General features: G+C 28.2%; 2 protein-coding genes across 2 annotated transcripts in view; one reads left to right on the top strand and one right to left on the bottom strand.

The window, feature by feature from the left end:
* LOC111621626 (mitoguardin 2-like) overlaps window positions 1-20168 on the bottom strand; it is a 31541-nt gene extending 11373 nt beyond the window's left edge. Inside the window, exons 1-9 of the mRNA XM_023363835.1 lie at window positions 20067-20168; window positions 17916-18083; window positions 14577-14665; window positions 12196-12414; window positions 10926-11047; window positions 10764-10836; window positions 10229-10315; window positions 9542-9640; window positions 4828-4984 (exon numbers count right to left, since the gene is read on the bottom strand). Of these exons, the coding sequence (XP_023219603.1) occupies window positions 4828-4984; window positions 9542-9640; window positions 10229-10315; window positions 10764-10836; window positions 10926-11047; window positions 12196-12414; window positions 14577-14665; window positions 17916-17982 (913 nt within the window). The 5' untranslated portion in view covers window positions 17983-18083; window positions 20067-20168. The remainder of the gene's footprint in view (window positions 1-4827; window positions 4985-9541; window positions 9641-10228; window positions 10316-10763; window positions 10837-10925; window positions 11048-12195; window positions 12415-14576; window positions 14666-17915; window positions 18084-20066) is intronic.
* Window positions 20169-23286: 3118 nt separating this feature from the next.
* The window catches only part of LOC111621806 (protein crumbs-like), a 68579-nt gene continuing 65586 nt past the window's right edge, over window positions 23287-26279 (top strand). The window contains exons 1-2 of the mRNA XM_023364056.1: window positions 23287-23307; window positions 23530-24089. Coding sequence (XP_023219824.1) covers window positions 23534-24089 — 556 coding nt within the window. The 5' untranslated portion in view covers window positions 23287-23307; window positions 23530-23533. The remainder of the gene's footprint in view (window positions 23308-23529; window positions 24090-26279) is intronic.

Genomic DNA, 26279 nt, shown 5'->3' with positions numbered 1-26279 from the left:
GCTGGCGGTGTCCTCTTCGGCTGTGTGCCCGGAGGTGCAAGTGGAACCCCTTTTTATACTTGTCCTGGAGGGTGAATCATCGGGGAAAATCTGATGCAATCGCATGTAACTCTTGACTTGCGTCAAGATTTGTTTACGTTATTCTGACAGCCATCGAACGGTTCTTTTGATTTATTACTCTTTCTACCTGTTAGTTACGATAGAAAAGTGTCACACCAGCTGTCAAATTTTTTAAATTAATTGCTGCAGGTAGGTAATTTCCGAACATCTACGTGGCCACCTGGATGATAATTATGAGTCATTCTGTTACTCTCTATCATGTAACATTGTAACAGGTGGAGATTCTTCTTAATTGGCTACTGATTTGTACATTATAACGAAAGTGGGACTGAATAATCTCCTGTTGTGAGGGGAGAACTTCCAGAGAGATTTAGGTCACATTTTGAAGTGAGGCAGTACACTTATAGGTACAAAAGGTCTAACTTTAACAAAACTGGAAAGAAAAAGAGAAATAATGATGAAGATAAAAATTACCAACGTGTGAAAATTTACACGGGAGTCTGAATTCTCACACTATGTATACATAACAGCTGGGAAAGTAAAAATTATAGATACTTCTATCAAAATACTATTGATAGACACGAATGCCGTATATATAACAAGGAAAAACTAATGAAATCGTGTTAAATTTGACCCTCCGACTGTTTTGCAAATTACAAAATATTGAATGAAACATTCTGAATCCAAAATGTTAAAAAAAATGTTTCGCTGACAAGTATGTTTGTGGTGTTGTCATCTATTTCGCTTTATATCTCAGGTTCAGACAAACGTTAAAAACCGAACGTTTGTCGTGGTGGCTTGTACATGAAAGGCATGGAGCTAAAAATGTTGGCTGGTAAACGTCCAGGGAGTGGGGTGATAAACAGAGGTCGTGTGTCATATCTCGAGAGAAATAAGACTTGATAAAAATTTTATTCGTTAGTAACATTTATAATTATTCATAAAACTTATTCCTGCCCTAAAAATTAACTTTTTTGCCATTTTATAGTAATTAAAAATATAAAACTTTTAAATAAAACAAATTTAATGAAACATGGCGCCACACACNGGATTACCATCATTCAGCAATCTGGAATCGCTGAGAAACTTCTTCGAGATACACAGGAAGATGTTCGAAGACAAAGAGAATTCTACGAAACCGTAGAGATAGAGGATATTTTTTAAAAGACTTATTTATTTTACTTAATAATATACAAGCTATTTTTTAATATAAAACTCATAACAGCTGGGAAAGTCATACAACTCGTTGCTAGAATTATTTTTTCTTTAATTGTTGTTTCTATATGTCTACAAACAGCTATTTAATGGTGGAGACGCGAGCTACCACTATAGGAGAATGCACCCATTTTGTCACGTTTCAGTATAAGAAAAATCCAAAGGATTAAAGCACAAGCCTACTACTATGAAGGATCCAAGATAGAATATTGATAAAAAACCCTAATATAGTTTAATGAAAAATCTATCCTGAGTCATGTGAACCACAACTTTTACCATCCGCAAGCCCAATTGCATAAATTTGAGCGTACCCAAAATGGGTTAATAAAAACAGCCCAAAATATTATTATTAAATTACGATACTCAATAATTCAAAAAATGTAGAAAATACTATCTACAAAATCTTGAAGGTGTTTAAAAGTACTACGTGTAATCATAATAAACAATTGTTCCAATTAAAGTATAATATTAAATGTTATTCTACAATAAAAGCGAACTAAACCACAAACAATCGTATAGTATTTTTCAAAATATAAAATATATAACAATGTGTTGAAACATCCCTATTCCGTGATTCCAATAGTTAACAAATGCATTAGCATTTTTTACTATAACAATCGTAAGCAAATTAAAAAGTGATCTGTAAATAGAATAGATTAGAAATAGTCTTATTACGTGTAATTTAAAAATAACTGTGAGAATACGGACGAGGGTCCAGGCCCTCTAATTGTCAGATCTGTTAGACCTGCTCACCTTGTCACTGGATAGCTTTATTTTTCTCAGAACCCGAAGGGTAAGATTCTGTGTGGGTTGTGCATAAGGAAGAAATACCAGACTACGAAAGTCACGAATATAAAAATCAACACTTTAATCACAGAAGATCAAAATAACAAGGACAAATAATATAACAACAAAACATAAAACATAAGTTTAATCTATAACTAGGGAGTTCCTTCTTACATAGAAGTCTATAATATAATCAGTATTAACAATAATACTAGTAAATAATAAAAATACAGATGTAAAATATGGAAAATACATGACGTATATCCTATCGCGAGAAGAGGATCTATCCTTCCTACCGAGAGAAAGAGTTTACAATAAATCATATTAGAGTGGTTGAGGCGCACGTTTTAAACGTGTAAACGTGTACGTGTGACGTTCGGCGCCGCTTTCCCGTAAGCCTAAAAGTTTGACAATGGTGTTTGGATAGTCGGTGGAATCACGCTCGACATTCCAAACATCATCGTCAAACTTTTAGGCTTACGGGAAAGCGGCGCCGAACGTCACACGTACACGTTTACACGTTTAAAACGTGCGCCTCAACCTCTCTATTACCTTACTGGAGGGGATGTCTATATGGGCTTGAAGCTGAAGGCTGGACGTCCCGGTGGGCTGGCCCTATGGCGTGTTGTATCTGGAATGAACTGCCCTCTCTATGGCAACTACTCCTGTCCTAGACTGCCCTTAGTGTATGGAACCTTACTCTTTTATTACAGATTATTGCCCAACGATAATTCTTAGAAAGGTTGTCATTTCCACGGGTGGTGTGCAAAATTCTAAGATATAAGGTGTGAAAAAAAGAAGCAAAACATCCTAAATTTTTACTAAACTGTTGAGTAACATAGCAGTTTATCCAAAATGTTGAAGTTTATAACCTTTTTTGGTTATANGTGCTTAAGAATCAAAAAATTTTACTTTAATTTTAAGTTATTTTTATATTAATTCGTATAATAATAATATATGTTAAATAACATATAAACATATGCACACAAAAATGTAAAGTTTATTTTTTGTGATGAAAGTCCTGACTCTATTGCAAAAAAACAAGAATTTCAGAAAAGTTGTGAAGTTTCATTTGTTGCTTTTTTCTTTCTTTAAGCAAATATCGGTAGCAGAAAATCACAACCAGAATGCCTCATTTTGCTTTTGCATTCCTTTGAAAATCTGGATCATTTGCTACAATTTGATCAACAATTTTGGTTATCGTTACCAAACTTTTACTAAGGAAATCTGTAGAGAAATTTTTTGGGTTCTTCGTTTTCAGAAACTCTATTTTCCAGTCCTACATGAATTCCTTGTTCTGCCAGTTCTTGAAAGTCATCATTGGTAAGGCTCTCACCATAAATCTGTGATAACTCCTCAATATCCTCCTCGTCTACATCTCCTAGTCCTGATGTATCAATTAGGTTGAGTTTGGTCAATCTAATGATACAGCAATAGGTTCTTCTTGTTGAAAATTCTTGGATACCTTCAGCTATAACTTCTTCCACACTTCGTTCATGCATTTATCAGTTAATTCTTGCCAAGCAAAGCCAATATTGCCTATGGTATCCATGATGTCATATTTTTTCTGAAATTGCACCAAACAAACATAGATTTAAAGAAAGTACACCTTTTTGCCACCTTTTTCTGATTGTTTCATGCTCGTAAATAATCGTATTATATACAAATCAATGAAATTATGCGATAATTTAAATTGGCATAAATTTTGAGCTTTTTTTAGGCTTCGAGCAGACCACATTATATTGAATCAGTGTTAAGCGGGGTCTTACTGTATTATAAAATGAATGGTAAATTTTCATATTTGCTATGCAAAAATATGATTTAATTCATATTTATAGAAAAATTTTCTAATTTTTAAAAATCCCAACATACCATTTATTAATGCTAATAGAAAAATTGCTATGTATAATGAAATAGAATGAATAACTAAACAATAAAAGTGTTATCTGTTATTTGAACTGAGATAATCAAATATAAAACACATGCTCTTAGAATAACAATTTTCCAGCAATATTGTAATTAGCCTAGAAATGATGCTGACTGTTCAGTCATTACATTGTGCAATATCATGATATATGTAGTTTTGTAAAAGCATAAAAATCTTTGTGTGTTTATAACTGTATATGGCACAAACATTTTTATAATTATATATCATATAACAGGAAGCCATCTTGAATTTATTAATTGTTGTAGTTTAGTGAGAATGTTAAGTTTTGTAAATATATTTTAAGATTATATTGCTAAAATATGTCAAAAAATTTTTATAAATTTGCTTATAAATAAAGCAAATTTATAAAAATCTAAATACATGATTTTTGAAACATTTTATCAAAAAAAAACAAAAAAACAAAAAACAGTACAAGTGAATTTATAATGCCAACATAGACATTTATATTTTAAAATTCATTTGTAACATATTATGACTATCTCTCATCAGGCAATTTACAGAAATTTTAGCACAATATAATACTTTTTAATTTAATATTTCAAAAAAAGCAAACATAATAAAAAAAAACAATTCGTTATAGTAAAATATGTATTTCTTAAATTATACAACAAACAAATACAGATAAAGCTGATTAAATCCAAATATCTAAATTATATTTAATTTAAATTAATAATTCTAAGCAATAAAAAAGTAATGGTTGCTTTTTATTTACTTTTTTCAATAAAATTAATACAAAAGTTAAATTTAAATAGAACAGACTGAAAATCAGTGTCCAACAAGATATATTTTGACAGTTTTTTTATAGTAGTAAAATGGTTATTTGTAAAAGTCATAGCTTACGGTTTCTTTGAAGCCATTTGAAAGCCATCGATTCTGTACGACAGCCACCACAGAAGATGGTGGACTTTCCAAGTCTTCAAAAGCATCCAAAATGATGAAGTCTAAAACTACATCATAGAATGATAAACATTTAACCTGAAACAATTATTACAAAAGTCATTTCAATAATAATCTTTAATCATATGTTTGTTTTTATTAAACAGTTTTTAATAAAATTATTATTCTGCTATTAAATTAACTTTCTTACTTTATCTCAGAGAGTACCTCGTAAATCAAAAGGAATAATTTCACATTATCCATGCTATGTAGAGATTCTTTAATTAAAAATACTTTCAGTTTTTGGCAAGAAAAGTTAGTTTGAAAATACACAATGAATTTGAATAATGCATTCAAATGATTAAAATTTTAAATCAAAATAAACATATTTTGTAATATTACATTTGTTTTTCTTTTCACAAAATGTTGGAGAGAATTATACTTGCAGCACACAAAGAATGACAAAATTCCATACAGTTGCAAGTTTTAATGTGGAATGTTGTATATATTGTTAGTCTTAATATAGATAGATGACTTCTGCCAGGAATAATAATCACACATCAAATACATAATGGTAGTCTTACCATAATATTTTTTTTTCAAACCGGGACAATTTTGAGAAAATACAACAGAAAATTAGCCTACTAGTACCTATGATTGAAAAGGCTAAATGAATAGTTGTTAACAAAAACAACAAGTTAAAAGCAATTTTTAATAACTGAACTAAACATATCCTATTATTAATATTTATCACTAGTGTGAACTTTTCTAAAAATTCTTTGTCATTTAAATCAGTACATTTAAAATATGACAATACATTTGAGGAAGTTCCTATTGCTTGCCTTATGTTTCACACATTTCAAATGATTTTTAATGTTTGAATGCCCACCACGAGTTGCTGAAAATTCTGAAAAGCACAGTTCATATTTCACTTCATCAATATGATCACAGACTTTTTTTCAATCATCAGTAAACACATGGTTTCTTTTTGGCATTTTAGAGATTAAATGAATTTAATATACCGCGCATTCTTTTATTCAGCAGGGTGCTGAGCAGTTGCTGCCAGAAATGACATTTCTACTGCTGATGGTTGAAAACATTTTTGCTGGAGAAAGAGCTATCTCAAAATGGCTGATATAAACAATGATTTTCTTTCTGCTATATTTATGTGCATATTAGAAGAAAAGCCATTAAGTTCGGTGTTATTTATAAGAAAACAAGGAAATGATGATTTATTTATGGCATTGGTGATGACTGATTCCAACAACAAAGAAAGCGTGCAAAAATCGCTGGTTACGTTCACAATATTGTACTGCAGTATTCGAACGAAATCTTTAAAAGCCATTTTTGTATGTCATGATTAAAAATCTGCTCATTTAAAACAGCAAAAAACTGATTATTATTTGGTAGTTGAAAAAGATACTTTTTCATGAAGACGTCCATCTTGTAAGCACTATTTTTAGCATGGTCAAGAGGTGCTGCTAGTGCACTGACAGTAGGCTTAATAATTGAACACATGCACTAAAAGTGCTGCAAGCGCGCTGAATAAAAGAATACATGGATACTGTACAAAATAATTGCAAATGCCGATCAGCAATTTGAACTCGACTAAGATATGACATGCACAGCAATGACGTGGCCAGTGTAAGTTTCAGTCTTGCCAACTCTAATTGAAACAAAATATCTAAAAAAATGAAATAAAAATATCTAGATCTCATTGACTATGTGCTATTATAAATTCTGTGAAAAAATATCTGAATGACAAAATAAAACATCTAACTTCATTAGGCCATATGTTATAAATTTTTGAGGAAAACATATAGACATCCAACATTAAAAGTACTTAAATCTAGATACGAAATATTTAGATTGGCAACGGTGAGTGCAACAGAGGGGTAAGTCCGAAATCACCATTTTACTCACGGATGCACTATTTTTACTTCTTGTATATTTGGCACTTTTAAAATTTTACCAAATAACCGGGACAAAATGACAAACTGGCCGGGACGCTGGGACAATCCCGGTCAAAACAGAACGTCTGGTAAGCCTACATAATGGTTATTGAACTAGAAAATTTTAAGATGTTTGTTTATTATCTTGACATTGTCTTCCAGTTCTTCAGTTGTTTCTCTACTAAGAATAATATTTTCTGATTGATTGGGCTGAATAATAACTTATTTTTATAACCACAAAAAAGGGTTTGTAGGCAAATAAACAAATTTGTTATGTATGTACTTTCAATCCAACATTCCTCACAATTTTAATTCACAGATCTTTATTTAAATATATATAAATAAATATCTGTGAATTCAAATTGTGATGAACATTGAATTGGAAGGACAACAAATTTGTTTATTTGCCTACAAACATTTTTTTTGTGGTTACAAAAATAAGAGATTGTATTGGACAAATACTGCTCATATTAACTTTATACTGAACCAGTTGAAAGGTCCGATGCAGGCATCAGGTCATACTAAATAGTTAGCATGCATAGCAATAATAAATAATTAATTACAAATGGTTTACCTAAAGTGCAGAAATGTTCCGCAGAACACTGCTGAAAGTGAACTGCCCAGGACTAATCACGTGGAGATCTGTCTGTATGTTACCCCACTGGCCTGCAGTAATTTGCAGGCACTGGTGGTTTTTCAAAGACCCAAAAAGTTTATGTTTTTAAAATCATGATTAAACACGAAGTTTCAAGTAATTACTCTACCATCTCCTATTAAGTCCCCTTGTAAAGAAGTTTTAAGAATTTGAACTTTTACATCTGTTCTTTTCCTTACTCTAGAGAAGGCAACGTATAGTTGCCCATGACCAAATGACCAAACATTGTCTCAGATAAATAAATCCCAACTCTGTTCAAAGTCTGTCCTTGAGACTTACTTATAGTCATTGCAAATGCTGGTTTTATTGGAAATTGTCTTCTTATATACCATCAAAAAGAGTCGAGCATGGACTCTGGCAATTCCTAGGTTTGCCGCTATGCTTTGCTGGTGCTCGATACAGACAGTGCCAACAGATACCAACAGAGACTGGCCATTTTTTCAGTTTTATATAGGAGATAATAACATTATTTTCTCCCACTTTAGTTCATTATTGTTTTCTGAGACTAGGATAGCTAGTGCCATTGTTCTTCTCCTGTATTTTATATCATTTTGATGTTCTGCAATGCATTTGAAAGTTATGTTAATTCAAAGTAATTAACATAATTTTTTTTTTATCAAAATAAATTACAGCACCAATAAATTTACATGTAGTTTTCTTTTATTGTTATTTACTCTTAACATGAAAATCTCAATGCCTTCCTTGTATTTCCAGCAAGCATGTTTATTAAGAACACAAACATTTTATAAGTCTCCATCAGGTTTCAGGTTAGCTTTGATTTGATAATGTTCAAAACTGAATGTTACTCAATAGGTAATGCTATTTAACTTTTTTTAAAATAGGATATTCTATATTTTAAATATATTATTGTTATAGTAAAAAGTAGAAGTTGTAAATTTACCAACTTTTTAAAAATAATTACTGACTAGCAGACACCGCCATGCATTGTTGTGGCTCAAAATGTATCTATTATAAATGTATGACACTTCCTCCATGAGGGGGGGGATTTTTTGAAAAATCCCTTCTTAATGTGCATTCTCTTGACACACCTTATTAAAACGCAATCAAAAAGGCAAAAACCTGCATCTAAAATAGTATAAATAGAAGCAGAGTTCTTTATGGTAAGCCTTAATCCTAACCATCTCCCTTCAGTGGGGGGAATTTCGACATGTATATTATATAAAAACACATGTGTATTCGAATGCAGTGTTGTGTCAAAATTTCAAAGGAATCGGTAGGAACAAACGAACATTACATTTTTATTTATATAGATAGAGAGAAGTTGATCTGCTTTAGTTCATCCTCACAGAAAAGCAAACGTAGTTTGGCGTACTTGTAGCGCCATCTGTTGGACATAAAAGCCTTAACCTTAGATGATATCTTTTAATTTATATGAATGTTTAATGAAATAATATACAGCCTATGTCCACCCTGAAGTTCCATTCTAAATATTGGTGAAAAAATTTTTGAAATTGGATGAGTAGTTTCGGAGATTACCCACTACATACAAACTTCTTAATAATATTAGTATAACTTCTTTATAATATTAGTATAGCTAATAACTAGTAATATAAAAGTATTACTAGTATTATTGGTAAAATAATAAAAAAATTACTGGTAAAACAGTAAATTTTCAAATGGTTACTGATTTATTGGTAAATTACCAGTAATTTTTAAATTTTGACTCTCAAATGTGAAAATTACCACACTAGTGATTATTTAGTTGCTGACTCATGCATAAGTCAGCAACTAAACAATTACTGGTATACTATATCCAAATGAATTCCCATTAGTCTATTCTGAACAGCAACAATATAATTGCCTGAAAAATAGATCATACTGTAATTAAAAATGTGCCAGTACATGCATTTACATTAAAATAAATTTGCTTCATTTTGTCAACCAAAATGTTGCTTAACTAAAATCACTATTGCACTTTAAGGTATGCAATCATTCTAAAGATCATGCCAATCATATAGCAGATCATTCTGTCATATATAAAAACAAGCATAATATTTTATTTACTAAATCGCATTATCAAATTCTTACTCCTCTAGTTTTTAATTCTTCTTCCATTATTAACCAATTTTCTTCCTGCTGAATAAATTCCAATATATTGTCATATGCTCTTAAGCAATCTCTTGGATCCTAAAAATAAACAATCACAATTAAATCTTATATTAATTATATAATTTAATTAATAATGTTAACATATAACATAATAATGTTCTTGTTTATAACGTTTGTTATATCTTTAATGATAAATAAATAATCTAATAAATTTGACTATTTAAAAATTGAAAAAAATTATTTTAAAATATGAACTTAATTTATAATTGAAAAGAAGTAACAAGAATAAATTTAAAGTCTTGTCTAAAAATTTAATAAATTTATTAATTTAGTGATAAAATGTTTCCTGATAGATAATGAAAATATTTGAAAAACAGAATCAAATATTAAATTTGTTATTTAGAAAAGTTAAAAAAAGATTAATAATTTAATATTTCTCAGAGATGATAAAAATAAATCCACAAGTAAACATTTTTCAACAGTATATTTTTTATTTGTTGATGAAATATATTCATCACAAACAGTTACTAGCGATTTCCAAAATTTAATAATTCAATTATTTCACAAAAACATTAATAAAATAATTAAATAACAGTTTAACTGCTGTTAGTTATAACAAATGTAATGCAAATTTTTAGCTCATGTCAGTAGTTCTTGATAAATTACCTTCTCAGCAAACAGTATCAGATCTGTTAGAAGTTGACTTCCAATTTCAATAAACCAAAGTTTATTTTCTTCTTTTGACAATAACATCTAAACAATGAAATAAAGAGTTTTGTTACTTTATTAATACAAATTAGTACAAAAATTGTTTTATATCTGTACAAATTTTATATATTCAGTAATTAATAGTTTTATACAAATTTTAAGAATTTTCTTCACGTAAGCTGAGATTTATTAATATTCAACATATTTAAATTTCTTTAAACTTATTTAGCTAAATAAAATTTCTATATAGATTCTAATTAATTTTCAAAATAAATCATCAAATCTTAATGTGAATTAGTTTGATTACTTTAATTAAAACCAAACAATCTGCCAAATTATTGGACTGTAATAAGGCTAAGTTAATAATTAGATACAAAGTAGTTTATCTAGAGATAGGCAGCTGAACATCTCATGATAATTTTAATAACTATAATAAATTAATTTAAATTTACAATTTTTGAAAGAAAAATCTAAAGATACTAAGAAACCTTACTTTAAATGCCAATCTAACACAATGTAGTTTAGCAATGTATTCATAATCAGTTTGACATTTGAGCAAATCAGTCCTATAAAATAAAACATTATTGCCTATTATTTATTTAATAAATTAAATGGTTATTAAAAAATTATTCTAGATTAAAATTTTGGTTTTTACCTAAGAATTCTGTAGGGAATATTATTTTCTTCAAACTGTTTCATTGCTGCCTGATAAAGTAAAAGATCTTGAGTATCAAATTTTAATTCAAGAAATTCATCAAAATCCCTTATGTCAGCAACCTAAAGTAGTAAAAACACAATTAACTATTTTACAAGTTCATTTCATTCAATTTTATATAATTTTTCTACATTAAACTATAATAATAATATTGTAAGAAGCCGAGGGTTGAGGTGTGAACCTAACCCTTTCTCCAACATCAGCCCAGTAAAGGCCGCTCACTATGTCACTGGATAACTATTAAATAGGAGGGCTATTTGTCAAGTGGGGAGGGAGTATGGATAAGTCGATAGAGTGACTGGTTCTCTGCAGGAAGTCCACACACAACTCATTTAACAACTAAAACAGTTTAATGAACAAAAAAAGTGTATAATACAATAAGCTGACACACTAAGGTATTTCCTACCTTGCGTAAGCAATATACCAAAGATATATACTAAAGCTTTATATCTAAGTCAATCAAGAGAGAGTTTACAATAATCTAAATATGCTACCTCTGAGAAAGAGATTGAGGTCTTTTGTTATAGTCGAGACCTACCAGTTAGGTCCAGTCTTCTCTGGAGATGAAGTTCAGCTTGGAGAATGGCAAGTAAAGCTGCTTCCAGGGATGTCTATTGTAGTATGGCGAGATAGAAGCTAGCAAGTAGAACTTCTATGCTCCTCCTGGTATGTCCACCCCAAACCTCTGAAGTCAGCCCTTTTTATCCTCTGGAGTGTGAGACTTTACTATGCTGACTCATGTTGTTGTGATTCCAAGTTCATGATATGTCCCTGGCACAACTGAGGTGGGCCATAAGACTTTGACAATTTGGGCAGATTGTTGATATTCTCTGCCAGGTGTTCTGACTCTTCTTACCTCATAATTTAGACAATTTTGACGTTCTCCTTCATCAATAATTAAATGTTTGGACTTATCATAAAAACTTACTCAAAACATCATAAAGATTGTTGATTTATTATGGTCATTCAATTGTTTGTTATCTCTCAAATCAGAGGGTAATGGAAATGCCAGGTGGAAAGAAAACGAAGGTTTTTCCACTTTCTTAATTTCCCATTTTAATTTTAATTAATCCCCCGGATCTCACAATATTTTAATAAAAATAATAATAATTGAAAGCAATTAAGATTATATATAATTAAATGTCAATATATAAATATCTGAGAATTTTGAATTATTAGACCTTAAAATTTAATACTTGAAATATATTACCTCTCCTTGAGCAGAAACAAAGCTATCTGCAGATGATAAACTTGTCATAGTTCTCCAGTCAGTTTCTAATATTTTTTCTTGGTATGTAGATGATACTGAATCTGATTTAAACAATACAGAATTTTCATAGAGAAATAATTGGGTACAATTTTCTTGTAAATCATGGGCATTGTCTAATATCTTTTGCAGAAGTTGAGTAAATTTTCCTTCTTCTGAATCCTATCAAAATTTTAAATAATAAATTTAATTAATTTAAAATTAAAATTCATCTTATTACATCAAATCCCTATTAAATGCTTACTAAATAGAATAATTACATTATTTATATAGCATTTTTCCTCAATTCTAAGACTTGGTTTTTCTGATTTTAACCTGTCCAAAATATTGATACATCTTACAATCAATGGCATCTTATATTTCTATTTATGATCAAAAAGAACATTTCATTAGTAAACCAAGGGATGCACTATTCACCAATAAGATCTTTGGCTAAACTGCTCAATGTTCACATCAGTTCAAATAAACTTTGATGGTAAAGAACATTTAATTTACACTTTTTTTTTAACTTAAACGTTAAATACAGAGAAAGGTTATTGTGTATGAAGAAGAATAAGGAAATAGAGCTGATGAATATTATTTATTCCATAGCATTCGTATTTCTTTCTTTTCAAGCTTGTTACTTAAAAGCCTTAATAAAATTTATTATTTTAAAATTCTTATCTCCATAAGAAAATCATAGTTAAAATCTTAAAATTTGATTTCAAAATCATAGTGCATCTTATAATTAAGGAAATGCAGCAATTAATTTAAAATTAATTCCAGAAAACAAGTAAAATGGCAAAGCCATTCTTGGGATGAGACTATGTCTCGAAAAGTGCAAGCAATGCATGCACAAATCTCGCACTCGCACCTATTTGTAGAAACAGTCTCAGCATTTTGTATTTTATATTGACCCGGTTCTCAGTCTCCTGACTACCTACAAGTCTGGTTTATTTTATGTGCACATGATTTGGGACCAAATACTCTGTGCCAAATTGCAACTCCTGACATGTACTCCTTCATACCTCTAAGGGTGCATCCTATGTGGCAGTGCCCAGCAACCATGAGAATGAACATGCTTCCAAGCAAAGCAAACAAACTGGTTCAAGCAAATGTGCATGTAACTGCATTTAGCATGCATAATGGTCACTGCATGCTAAATGCAGTGACCTGGTGGTCACTGCATTTAGCATGCAGTGACCACCAGGAGACGCTTCTATACGCGCATGCAGGAAGCAAGAAGAAAAAGGCTGATTTTGTAGGGGAATGAAAATAGAATGACAAATAAATTGTGTATATGTTGTATGTACTTTAATAATCTTTTACATAATTTAATAATTTCTGATTTTGTAAATGTAATGTTTTAAAAATAAAACTTCTATTATTCTATGAAGATTCTTTATATTTGTAGTGTATCTAGTTAGTGATAACAATTACCTGTCAAATTTACCATTTTAATGCTTGTCATATTTTCCATAGCAAGCATTCGATAAAGTCATCTTGCCACCATTTTGTAAACAATATGTGTCCATTCTGGACAGAAGTCGCTTGCAAGTTGGACGCATGTACAAAGATTCTTTCCACTGGCAGTCACTGGATGCTGCCATGTAGGACATAACCTAAGGTGTGCAGCCATTGACAGCAATGCAATTTTAGAGAATAATTCCAGAAAATTATTAAAATATAGCTAAATATAAGCTAGTTATAAAGGTATTATTGTAATAAAAATTACCATATTAATATTCAGAAATATCTTTCTGCAGATTTCATAAATATAATGAAATTCTTTAAAATATAAAAAATTGAAGATACAGTCTGCTGATACTGGACTTACCATTTATTCAATTTCAATGTTCCAGAATACATTTTTGACAACCAACCTAGACCTGGACCGAAATTAGATCTGGATTTCACCAGTTCTCATTTTAAAATTTTGTTTTTAATTGGATTATTTTTTCATTATTTTTAAATGAAAATTTTTTAATTTTGACATCCAAGTAGCCTACAAAGAAAGGTCAGTTGTCAAAAATGTATTCTGGAACATTGAAATCGAATAAATGCTGACTCCAGTTTCAACAGACTGTCTTCAATTTTTAATATTTTAAACTTAATTACCATCTGAAAATAATCTACAATTAAACTGATAATGAAATTTTTTTTGAATTATGAGTTAAATATAATTTTCTTGCTAACTTGTTAATGAATATTTTATATACAAACTTTAGCAAAGTAATTTATAACTTCAAAGAATTTGGATTCATTACAAAAATTTAATTTAATTATCTATTTATTTACAATATAATTCAAAAATATTTTTAATATAATTCATTAATATTACTTACAGTTAAACATAATACATTTTGATCTGGTGACCTATAACTTTGTAAGGCATCTTCCCAATATCCAATTGCAGTTTCCAATGCTTCCATTCCTAAAATATTTAAAAAATAATTATTTCTAGTTTTTTAAAATTTATTTGAATTATTATAACATAAATATTAAGTTTAAGTTTAAGAAAGTAATATATGAATATTACCATCAAAATATTTAAAATATTAATGCTATTTAAAGCATATAAAAATGTATAAAAATTCCAATAATTTAAGAATACAATTTATTTCCTGATTTACTCTTCAATATAAATTTTTTATCATTTGTACAGATATGTAAAAAATAGAAATGTTATTTGACCAATATCTCATTATATCTGAAAATTAATTTGATTAATTTAAGGTTATAATTATCTATTAGCTATTTACATATTCAATATATTTAAGTAAATTTACATGGCTGTTATTACGATAATAATATTTAGTGATAATTGTAATTTCTGAAGGTAATCCAATAATTAAGAACCATTATTGAACTAATGATATATTTTCCTGAAACTACAGCAGATAAATGACCATGGCTTCATTATCATTTACAAGACTAAACTGTAAAATATTCCTATATAAACAAACAAAAACTTTCAAGTATTAAAGCGTTTAAAATATTTCTTGTTTACTGTTTCATATGGAAATTATATAAATTAATCAACAAGACTATTAGACTTTTTTTTATTATATGTGTATTTAATATTTAATAAATATACAAATGGATGGATATTTGTGCTAATTTTTTATTATTAATACTCTTTCATAATTCAAAAAATGGAAATTTGTATAGACAGATTATATTAATTATAAAATATTAATTTTAAGAACAAAATGAACAATGATATTTGAAAAATGAAATGCTATTTTTTAATTAACAATAAATAAATTTTTTACTGTAATTCTGTTTCTGTTTTCATTAGTCATTCTTATAAATTCAGCAATTTTAAATGCAGACTGATAAATATTCTTTCAATAGAAATTTTACAATAGATTAATTTTAGTTATGGATACAATGCATTATTTAGATATTGTGTGGATTCTATATGTATTGTTCAGAAAATTTATTTAAATTTTAAATTTGATAGTTATCATACCAAAAAAATATGTTCATAAGATTGAATAAAAGCAAGTTCTATTGTGCAGAGTAAAGTAAGTTTTGAATAAATAAATTAATTAAAAGAGTATTGTAAGTACCATATTTTTCATTGATTCTAAGATGCACTATGACTTTGAAATTTTTAACATTTTTAAAATTTTTTTATGACTTGAAAAATTTTTAAATAATCAATTTTATTAAATTTTGTTACCTAATAAAAAGTTAGAAAAACTATACAAATACCTTAAAAAAGATAATTTTTGGTAACTTTATCTCCATACTCTATCTGTATATACATTAATTGCTAAATATACAAGAGCTCATATAGGATACAAACAGGGGGCAATGGTACACAGATTACTAAGTAATGGTAAGGATTACATTGACCAAAATAAAGACCCCGGGTGTACTCCATCCCTATATATAACGATATGACGTTAGATTTAATAGATATCTAAAATACATTGGCTCAACTAATAGATGATTAACATACAGAATCAATAAACTTAAATACAATATCAACAAAAATAATTTATAAACCACTCTTGCACTTATAAAATGAATATATGATGAATACAAACTAAGAATAGCAGAAATATTTAAATCTACATTAACAGAACATTGCATTAACAGCAGAGACTGTGAGTCACTATCATATACTTGTAGATCACTATTTGATAACATGTTTAGAAAGGAGGGGTGGCAAAACTCATAACACGGTGCAAAACATGACATCCTCGTAGCACTTCAAATGATTTCGTTTTATTTATTTTTATTCTTAATTGAAACTTAGTAGATTATGATTTTTTTTAATTTATATTTTATTTTTATTTGTAATTTAATCAATAATTCCATTAATATTTTTAAAGAAAATGTAATGTAATATCATTGTAAAATAACATAAATATAAAATCATTCAANAGTAAAAATTACATATGGTAAAAATATGTGGCCAGATTGAATTAATTATTACAAAAAAATCTTTAAAAAGATTCTTCTAAGACAATACATACAAATGTATCTTTATTCCAATCCAGTCTTTTCAAATGCACATTTGAGGAATTAACAATTTCATGGCAGAGTCGACCTTTCTTTATAAGCTGCTTGTCTGCCTCTAAATGTATAAAACAGTTAAAATATCCCTCTGGCAGTGGCATTTCATATAAAATTAAAAATATACATTTGGTAAAAATACAGAGCCAGGATGAATTAATTATTACAAATAAATCTTTAAAAAGATTCTTCTCCACCATAAAATCTTTAAAAAGATTCTTCTGAAGAAAAGTCGACTCTACCATGAAATTGTTAATTTCTCAAATGTGTGTTTGAAGGGACTGGATTGGAATAAAGACACATTTGTATGTATTGTCTTAGAAGAATCTTTTTAAAGATTTTTTGTAATAAAAATTACATAATTTTTTTATTTGTAATTTAATCAATAATTCCATTAATATTTTTAAAGAAAATGTAATGTAATATCATTGTAAAATAACATAAATATAAAATCATTCAAAAATAATGAAATTTTAAATATTCTTCCAAATCAAATCTCTTTTCAAAAACCTAATGAAGACTTATTAATAAAGCTGAAAATGTTAATTTGATTAAATAGTAATTTGCTGGAAAAGTATATAAGGACATTTGTGTGTCTATAGTTAGTTTTTGACTTACAATAAAACCTTGGAAACCCAACTGTTCAATAATAAACAAGTGTCTGTATTTATTTTATCATTAAAAATTTGTGTTACTAATACAATTGATAATGTTACATTTTAGATAATTTCTTGTAGAATAATATTGAAAAATATTATACAGTATGGCTAAAAAGTTGCTTGCCAAATAGTGACAGTCACTGTTCTTAGTGTTTCAGGTGGAGTAAAAACCTCCACCTGAAGTAATCATTCTGACTTCTGAACAAGTGGAGCTAATTTTATTGTTTGGGTCAATCACAGAACAACACAGGAATTCTATTGTTGCCACATAGATCTTCTAGAGCCTCCATATCAGGCTGTTAGCAATATCCTATAAAATTTAAGAAAACATTCAGTGCCCTGAATGAAAACATGTTCCACTTGTTGTATAGAGGTTAGCATGATTACTTCCAGGTAGTTATTGTACCTGAAACAATAAGAACAGTGTTTATTCCATTTGATGAGAACTTTTTGGCCATGCTATATTTTACATGTTTAAAATTATGTAAAATTTACCCATTACTCCTAGCTGCTGTGGCGTTAAACTAGTTGTCGGAATTCCAGTTTCAGCAGTTAGTGTCATTGTAGTTAAATTTGAACTGACAGACTGTATATCACTTGCAATAGATCCTTGTCTAGGATGGTAGCTGTTGGGACTAACACTAATTCTTGCATGAGAAAAACCTAAAAAATCAATAAAAAAAAAAATATATATATATATAACCTTTACCTATTATCTATTTTTATCTGAAAATTACACAGATACAAACTAATGCAAATAAAAATACAAATCTTGATTTTATAACACGTTTTCTACCATATATACACACAAGTAAATAATATTACATACAATATTAATAATCAACAAGTTTATTGTAAAGATTATTTAGATAATATAATAAAAATAAACATTTATAGAGATTACATTGTGTATAATTCTTATAGTAGGTGGAGGGACTATTTATTCTTCTATTATCTTTTTATTAATTTAATGNTAAAATAATCATATATGATGATATGATAAGACTGGTTTAAATATTAGGCTAAAATTTGGCTAATTAATTTCATATCACTGCAAAAGTTTGGGTTCAAGTCCTGCTCTGAATCAATCTTTTCTTCTAGAATAGTTTAAATCAGGGTCAAGATACATCCCTAGCAATGAATGGAATTATGAAAAAGGTAAATGAACTCAAGGGATCAATTGAGAGTTGATGGAAAAATCAGATACTTATTGTACTTTTTTGAGAATTTCAAGTAATTTTCAAATAAGAATGACAACAATCGTGGAAAATTCATTCATTAACTGATTTAATAAATTTCTTAATATATTATGAAAAATCTTGGAAAATAATAAAAATTTTATGGGGGTCTAGTGAAAAAGGATATTTTCTACATGGAATCAATGAAAGAAAAATGTTGAGAACCCAAGGTCTAAATTAATGAATTTAATTCAAAAATTGATATAATTATTAAATTTAATACAAGATGGCAGCACAATCATCTACCTTTACCCAAATTATAGCAAAGTTGCAACCAAAGTTTTCATCTCTAAAATGTAAACATTGAATGTTGAGCATCGCTTACAAGATAGCAATGCTGAACGTTTGACATTCATGTTTTAGAGATGAAAACTTTGGCCGCAACCTCACTATTATCTATGAAATAATTAGCAAAGTTGTAACCCAAAAGTTAATTTAGACTTATTATTTGATCATTAGTATAATTCAGGCTTAGTTGTCTGTATGTATTATAAAAAAATTAAGACAGTCTTTCCACTGATTATATTAAGAATTAAGTTGGAAATTTTGTTTGCATATTTTGATTTCATTAGAGCATTATTAATTAAATTAAAAATTAAAGTAAATAACTAGCTCCAGCAGAAATCAGTTAATTATTACAATATTCTTTAGAATTTGAAAGTATAATTATTCTGTTGTTAAAGGAAATATTTTTAATTTCTCCCAAATAAAAATTCAGTAACCTTCATCATTTAGTTCATAACACCTAATACTTAAACTTATGGAAGTCATTGATTTAATACCAATAACTTTCAATTATTTGAACATAATTTATAAAAGTTGATGAAATTGGAGTGAAAAATCAGACTGGCTTAAAAAATAATATTATTATCAGAAAACATCCAGTTTGCAGGAGTGCAATGTTAGACTTATATGCAAAGTTTTGGTGCATTCTCATTTTAACTTTGATGTATAAAACAAAGAAAATGGAAATAGTCCCTGAATAGCCTAGTATATGAAAGTAAAATGTATCAAAGTTTCATAAGCTAAGAAATTACTAAACACTTTTCAGTAGACAAATCATCCTTCAAAACCAAAATGTATTTTAATTTTTAATACTTTAGACTAGATCATGTTCAGGACACACATAACTAAATTTTAAAAATTAAACAAAATATATTTAAATACAAACTCTTAAATATAATAGTAAAAAGTTTTACATATTATATAAATATACATACAGATATATTTCATAAAAATATCTAATTAACATTTTCACCTTTGAAACTGTATCACAAATTGCATTTGGATAATACTGAAAATGTGATCAATATGACAATGTTGAAACAATTGTTTTCTATTGTAAACAGTTATATATAATTTCATATAAAAACTATTAGCATAATTTTTAAATGACAAAAATCTATACCTCCATTGGTATCCTTCCAAGTGGCACCATATTTACTTTTTTGATGAGCATGGTTCCTTTTGTTAAATTTTGCTTTTCTTTTTCTTCTTTTTCCTATATAACTATAAAAAAATTACAGATTTATTTACTTACTTATTTTATATAAAATTTATTAGTTTAAACATCTGAAATATTTGCATTTATATTATACTTATTAATAATTTTGCACTTTAACGTGTAATATAAGTATATTCAAATTTTTAAAGCATGTATAAGAAAAGCATTACATATATAAGCATGTTTTACAAAAATATCTCATGAATAAGTTTTTCTTTTACTCTTTGCAATCTGTAGGCACTAAGAGGGCCTTTTTTCAATCAAGTTCATTGAGTTAGGTACATAATGAAATGGAAAAATGGAAAGGGACAAGAACCAACATATATAGAACAGATCAATCCCAAAAAATCCTGGGGTTTTTTAGGATTGATTCAGTCTCAGGTCCACCAACTCCTTAACCACTTGGCTATCTAGCCATCCACAAATAAATTATTGTTCATTCACAAATACTGTATATATATATATATATATTATATTGGCCAAAAAATTAAAACTAGATAAGGCAGTTGTTTCAACCCCAATACACCTAAACTATTCCTTTTGCTAAAATTCCTTAATTTTGGAAAGGCAAAATTAAGGAATTTTACATAGGAAAACTAATGGCCATGTTTACAATAGAAACATAATTATACAGCTTAATAGTAACTCAAGTAATTTAAAGTTTAGTTTGATACTAGAACAATATAATAAAAAACTAAACTTTTATGCCTATATTTGTACAAAGCAGCAGAAAGTAAATATTTAGTATTTACTTAAAATAAATTCTGTTATTAAAATTATCTATTTATAGATCAGTATCAGACAAATATTAATGTATGCTTATATGTATACTTATATTAAGCTGTTAAATTTTAAGGATTTTAGAACTGAAAATAATTATTAAGAACTTTTCAAGCCTAAATATTTTTCACAGAAAATTCAGAATATTAAGGACAACTAGATCTTGCTAAAAACAAGCAATTTTCTTGATATAAATATCTAATTAATTATCAATAAATGACAATATATTATTAAACAGAAATATCATTTTTAAAAATATTTACTATAAAAAAATTGTATAATCATTCTATTTTATTTTTATCTTTTTGTTCTGTAGTCAATAATGAAGATATATATTTGTATATCAATTATTATTGATGGCAATTATATTCTTAGAACAAAAGTAATTTTCAATTATAATTGAAATTTAAAATTGCTCCATTATTTGTTCTACAGCTAGACCCATCATTTTAAAACAAATATTTAAATTTTAACATTAATTTATATCTATCTATATATATATATAATGAAAATGAAACAGATGGGAAAAAAGTAAAGTAAACCGTTTATTATTTCAAAAGTAATCACCATAACTTATCCAACTTTGAGACGAGATGGTCAATGCCTTCGTGGAATAATGTTTGCGGTTGCCTACAGAACCATGATTGTACTCAGGCATGCATCTCTTCGTCCGAAGCAAATCGACAGCCACAAATGTCTTTCTTCAGGACTAAAAATATGGAAATTGATGGTGAGAGATTCGGACTGTATGGAGGATGTGTAAGGGCTTCCTAGCGAAACTTCTGCAGCATAGTCGAAACAACCTTGGCAACATGTGGGCGGGTATTATCCTGCAACAGAATGATGCCATCTGTCAACATTCCAGGGCATTTGGACTTGATGGCATGCTTCAAGTTACGCTGGGAAGCCTTTACACATCCTCCATACAGTCCCAATCTCTCCCCATGTGATTTCCATATTTTTGGAACTTTGAAGAAAGACATTTGTGGCTGTTGATTTGCTTCAGACAAAGAGGTGCATGCCTGGGTACAATCATGGTTCTGTAGGTAACAGCAAACATTATTCCATGAAGGCATTGATCATCTTGTCTCACAGTGGGATGAATGTATTAGCAGTTATGGCGATTACTTTTGAAATAGTAAACAGTTTACTTACTTTCCCCATCTGTCTCGTTTTTATTTGACTGCCCCTTATATAATGAAAGCCAAATGAAATATTTTCTAGATTTCTACTATTTATTTTCCTGTTATATCTCATAGTTAAAGTACATTTGAGAGTGAAATTACATGTAGTTTAATTACCACAATTTAATTATTAGATTGACTATTATATAAGCAATACACCCCAAATTGCGTGGAACAAGATTCGAACTTTCATTTCTCACTAAAGGAATATATGATTTGTTATTTGAAGCTTTTCTGTTAATTTACACATCCTTTGAAAGTTAGAAATTAGAATTAGAATGAATCAGTTTCTAAAATTAAATACTTAAGTACAAACATTTTTGCCTGTTTTTACAAATATCAGTTTGTGTAAATTAATATTTTTTAAAATTCCTATTTACATTAACTTTCTGTCTACAATGGTATATTGTTTTTTGGGAAATTTGTTCTGAATATATTGTATGAAGATAAAAATTTAAAAAAACTGTATTTTTATAGATTTAATAGGAAATTTTATAATGATTTCCTTAACCACAAAAAATAATTTTCATTTAAAAATGTCAAAAAAATCAAGCAAATGCCTAAATATCAATGATATACTGTATATTAATTATCATTTAAAGATCTATTTAACAATTATATTAATCATAATGATAATTTGTAATAAAATATAAAATGCATATGTATCCTATTCCAAACTAAAAACCATTATGATATTTTCTGGGCAATTGAAGAAAATAAGTTATCTGAAAAGCTATGTGAAGTAAGTTATTCACTCAGCTTAAATATTGCATACGATAATGCAATATTCTTTTTTTTTCAGTTATACTCCATTAAAATTGTTGACTATGACTTAAGTTGTAGTCCAAAGATCAAAAGGGAAGCACAAATAACCATTAAACCAAAAGTCCATAAAGCATGGAATGAGTACATTATAATTTTATATTTTGTTATAACTTGTTTTTTTTTTTACAATTTGTGAAATATTTTTTATATATATAATACCATAGTTATTATACATAAATATTTCATTATTCATTAATTATGGCATTTGTTATTGGATTATTGGTGATTATTGAATTATTTGAATATTACAATATACTAAGTATGTCATAACATTCAAATGTTTTTGCTTTTTGAACTATTGCAATTGAATTCTAATTTTTATACTGAAGAAATTACAAATCACTACAATGAAAGAAGTATAACAGAAATTTATTACCTGATTTATCAATACTTAATATATGATTATAAATTTAACTTATATTTTTATACAGTGTACAGTTTTGTGCAAAAGTGTTGTCAAAATACTGTGCAGCTATTAAAATTTATTGTTTTGTATTAAACTATAATTTCAAAATTTTTAAATGTTTTTTATATAAATAATTAATGAAGTATAATTATTATTATTTTCTTTTTTACAGAAATATGTTGAGAAGATTATCAGCTATATATTTTGTTTTTATTTGTTTTATTTCTGGTTCTGAGAAACAGCAAGGATATTTAAATGGATATTCACCTGTTATTTTAAATAATACTATATCTCTTCAAGAAAGGACATCATTTAGTTTCCGAACATGTTCCTCTGGTCTGTTGCTCTATCAAAAAGGCAAAAATGGAGACTTTTTATCTCTTGACCTTAAGGAGTCAGGCCAAATAGAATTCAAGTGGAAAATAAATGGTCAAGAACAAACTATTTTTGGTGGAACTAAACTAAATAATAATCATTGGCATAATGTGGATTTAATTCATAATGTAGGAACATTAACTTTATATATAGATTTTGAGTCATACATTGTTGCTAATAATACTTATCATAGTAATATATTTAAAATTAATTTAAAAGACGATATTCCAAATTTATATGTTGGATACAATTTCTCTGGCTGTATATTACAAGGAATAAATATTTTATTGAATTCTTCCACAAATGGAAATCTTGTTCAATGGGATATATGTCCTTTACCTGATAAAGAAGATTGTAGTAAGTATTATTTATTTTATTTCTCATTTAATTTATATTATAAATTTATCTTGTTTTATCCTGTTTTAATTATATTTGTGTAAAATGATATATGAAGAAGGTTTTATTTTATTAAGGAAATATATAGACTAGTTATTGAAATTTCAAAAATCTAATTATACATCAGCTGTATTAAACTGAAATGTTCAAAAATATAAAAAAAGGTACTAAACAGAAATAATGTCATTTATATTAAGATTGACAAAGTAGATTTCTTGTCGTCTTAGTATGCTAATGTTTCTAACAAAACAAAAACTTTATATTCCAGCATTAGTATTTTTAATTGCTAATGTTTTAGACTTTTTTCAAAGGTCATCATCAGGCTAGAATCTTTTTGAATCAGGCCATCATTTAGAGTCTTAAGAACTTTCAAACACATTTACAAACAATGTATTATGTCTCCCATATATAATACATTCCAAGTTCTTAAATGTTCTTAAGATGCCAAATATTCTAGCCTGATGGCCTTTTGAATAAGGTTAAAAATATTTGCTGTAATTTAATGTTTTCATTTTGTCCGATTTAATTTAACTAGTGTATAACATATGACATCATATTATATTTTATTCTGAGCCTCAACAAAGTCAGGTTCTACTATCATCATCAATTTTAAATGCTTTAATTGCTATCAATGTTTATACCATTTGATAACTCAAAAAAAAAAAAAAAATGTTGTGAGATTCAAAGAATGCATTAATATTAATTTATCCATTTTGAGATATTACTTGATATCTAGAATATATTATAGTTATTAGGGATGGGATAATACTAAAATTTCTAACAATTCCACTAAAAAATCTCTATTCTGATTCCAATTCTTTTCATAAACATAGTCAGATATAATCTTAGATCTGGCAATGGTAATGTGCTAAACACATTACCATTTTTTACCCTGAAATGCTACAAGTTGAATTATTACATAGTGAAGAAGTGGAGAATTAAATACACTAAACTTAGTAAAAGCACTTCAATAGTAAAATTTAAACAGCAGTTTGAGTGTTTCTAATTGTTGAAAAAACTGTCTTGTTTATAAAATCATACTGCCCGATGTTCTTACCAGCATAGAGGTATGAAGGAGTACATGTTGAGAGTTGATATTTGGCACAGAGTATTAGGTGCCCAAATCATTTGCGCATAAAAAAGTCCAGACTCATAGGTAGTCAGGGGACCGAGAATTGAGTAAAAATAAAATACAAAATAGCGACCCTCCTCTACAAACAGGCAAAACAGCCACCTCACCCCACCGAAGTCAGGTAGGGGAGAGTACCACCCACAGTCATTCTAAGAAGTGAACTCTGACCTTAGAACTGAACACAGTTTCTTCTATGTTAAATAAAATTTGTAATCTAATTTTGTAAATTTGGGAGTGCTTCAAATATGACGTTAAAACGGCTTTATGTCATTACAAATGGTTTTTTTTTAACATTATCTAGTACAGTAAAATCATGGGACCAATAAAAATTTGACGTTATATTAGGGTTGTCGTTACGTTCGATGATGTTATAATCGGATTAAACTGTATATTGTTTATGCAAAATAAAAAAATAATTTTGGACAATACAATAGCCATGATTATTTTTTTTCAAAAACGGGAACTTTTCGTTACGCATCGACAAAAATTCAACCCGGGCCGACATGCAACGGAGAGAAATTTTGAAATTAGATAGGTTAATTTCATCGAAGATGCATCGTGGACGATCTCATGGTCGTGGCTGGCGAAGTTTGAACGATCGCGCCCAAAAGCAGCGATATCAAAGAAGATAGGAGAATGAGAACGAGACCTGCCTTGAGCATCAAAGTGATTCCATCTCTGAGACATAGTCTTGTCCCAAATACGGTTTTGCTGTTTTACTTGTTATTATTGCTGGCAGTATGTTAATGGAGAGTTTAATTCAGATGAAATATAATCCTAAATAGGATTTGGCATTTCACAATTTTTCCATGTGTCAAAAAAATCTTTAAAATTGCCAAAACTGACAATGCTGGTTAATTGTTAGTTCTGATAGTTTGTGTTATTGATATTTCTTACCACACTTTCAGGTTTTCATATCACATGCATCATAGGATGCATTTGTTTAATTTTGCATAATGTCTCAGCTGGCAATGTGAAATAATTTTATTCTTTACTTTTAAATTAAAGAGCAAAATGAA

The sequence above is a fragment of the Centruroides sculpturatus genome, unplaced genomic scaffold, assembly GCF_000671375.1.
Source record: "Centruroides sculpturatus isolate CEXI.00-Female unplaced genomic scaffold, Cexi_2.0 scaffold35, whole genome shotgun sequence".
NCBI classification, from domain to species: domain Eukaryota; kingdom Metazoa; phylum Arthropoda; class Arachnida; order Scorpiones; family Buthidae; genus Centruroides; species Centruroides sculpturatus.
The sequence above is the reverse complement of the archived record's forward strand: the minus strand, read 5'-3'. Positions and strand labels throughout refer to the sequence as shown.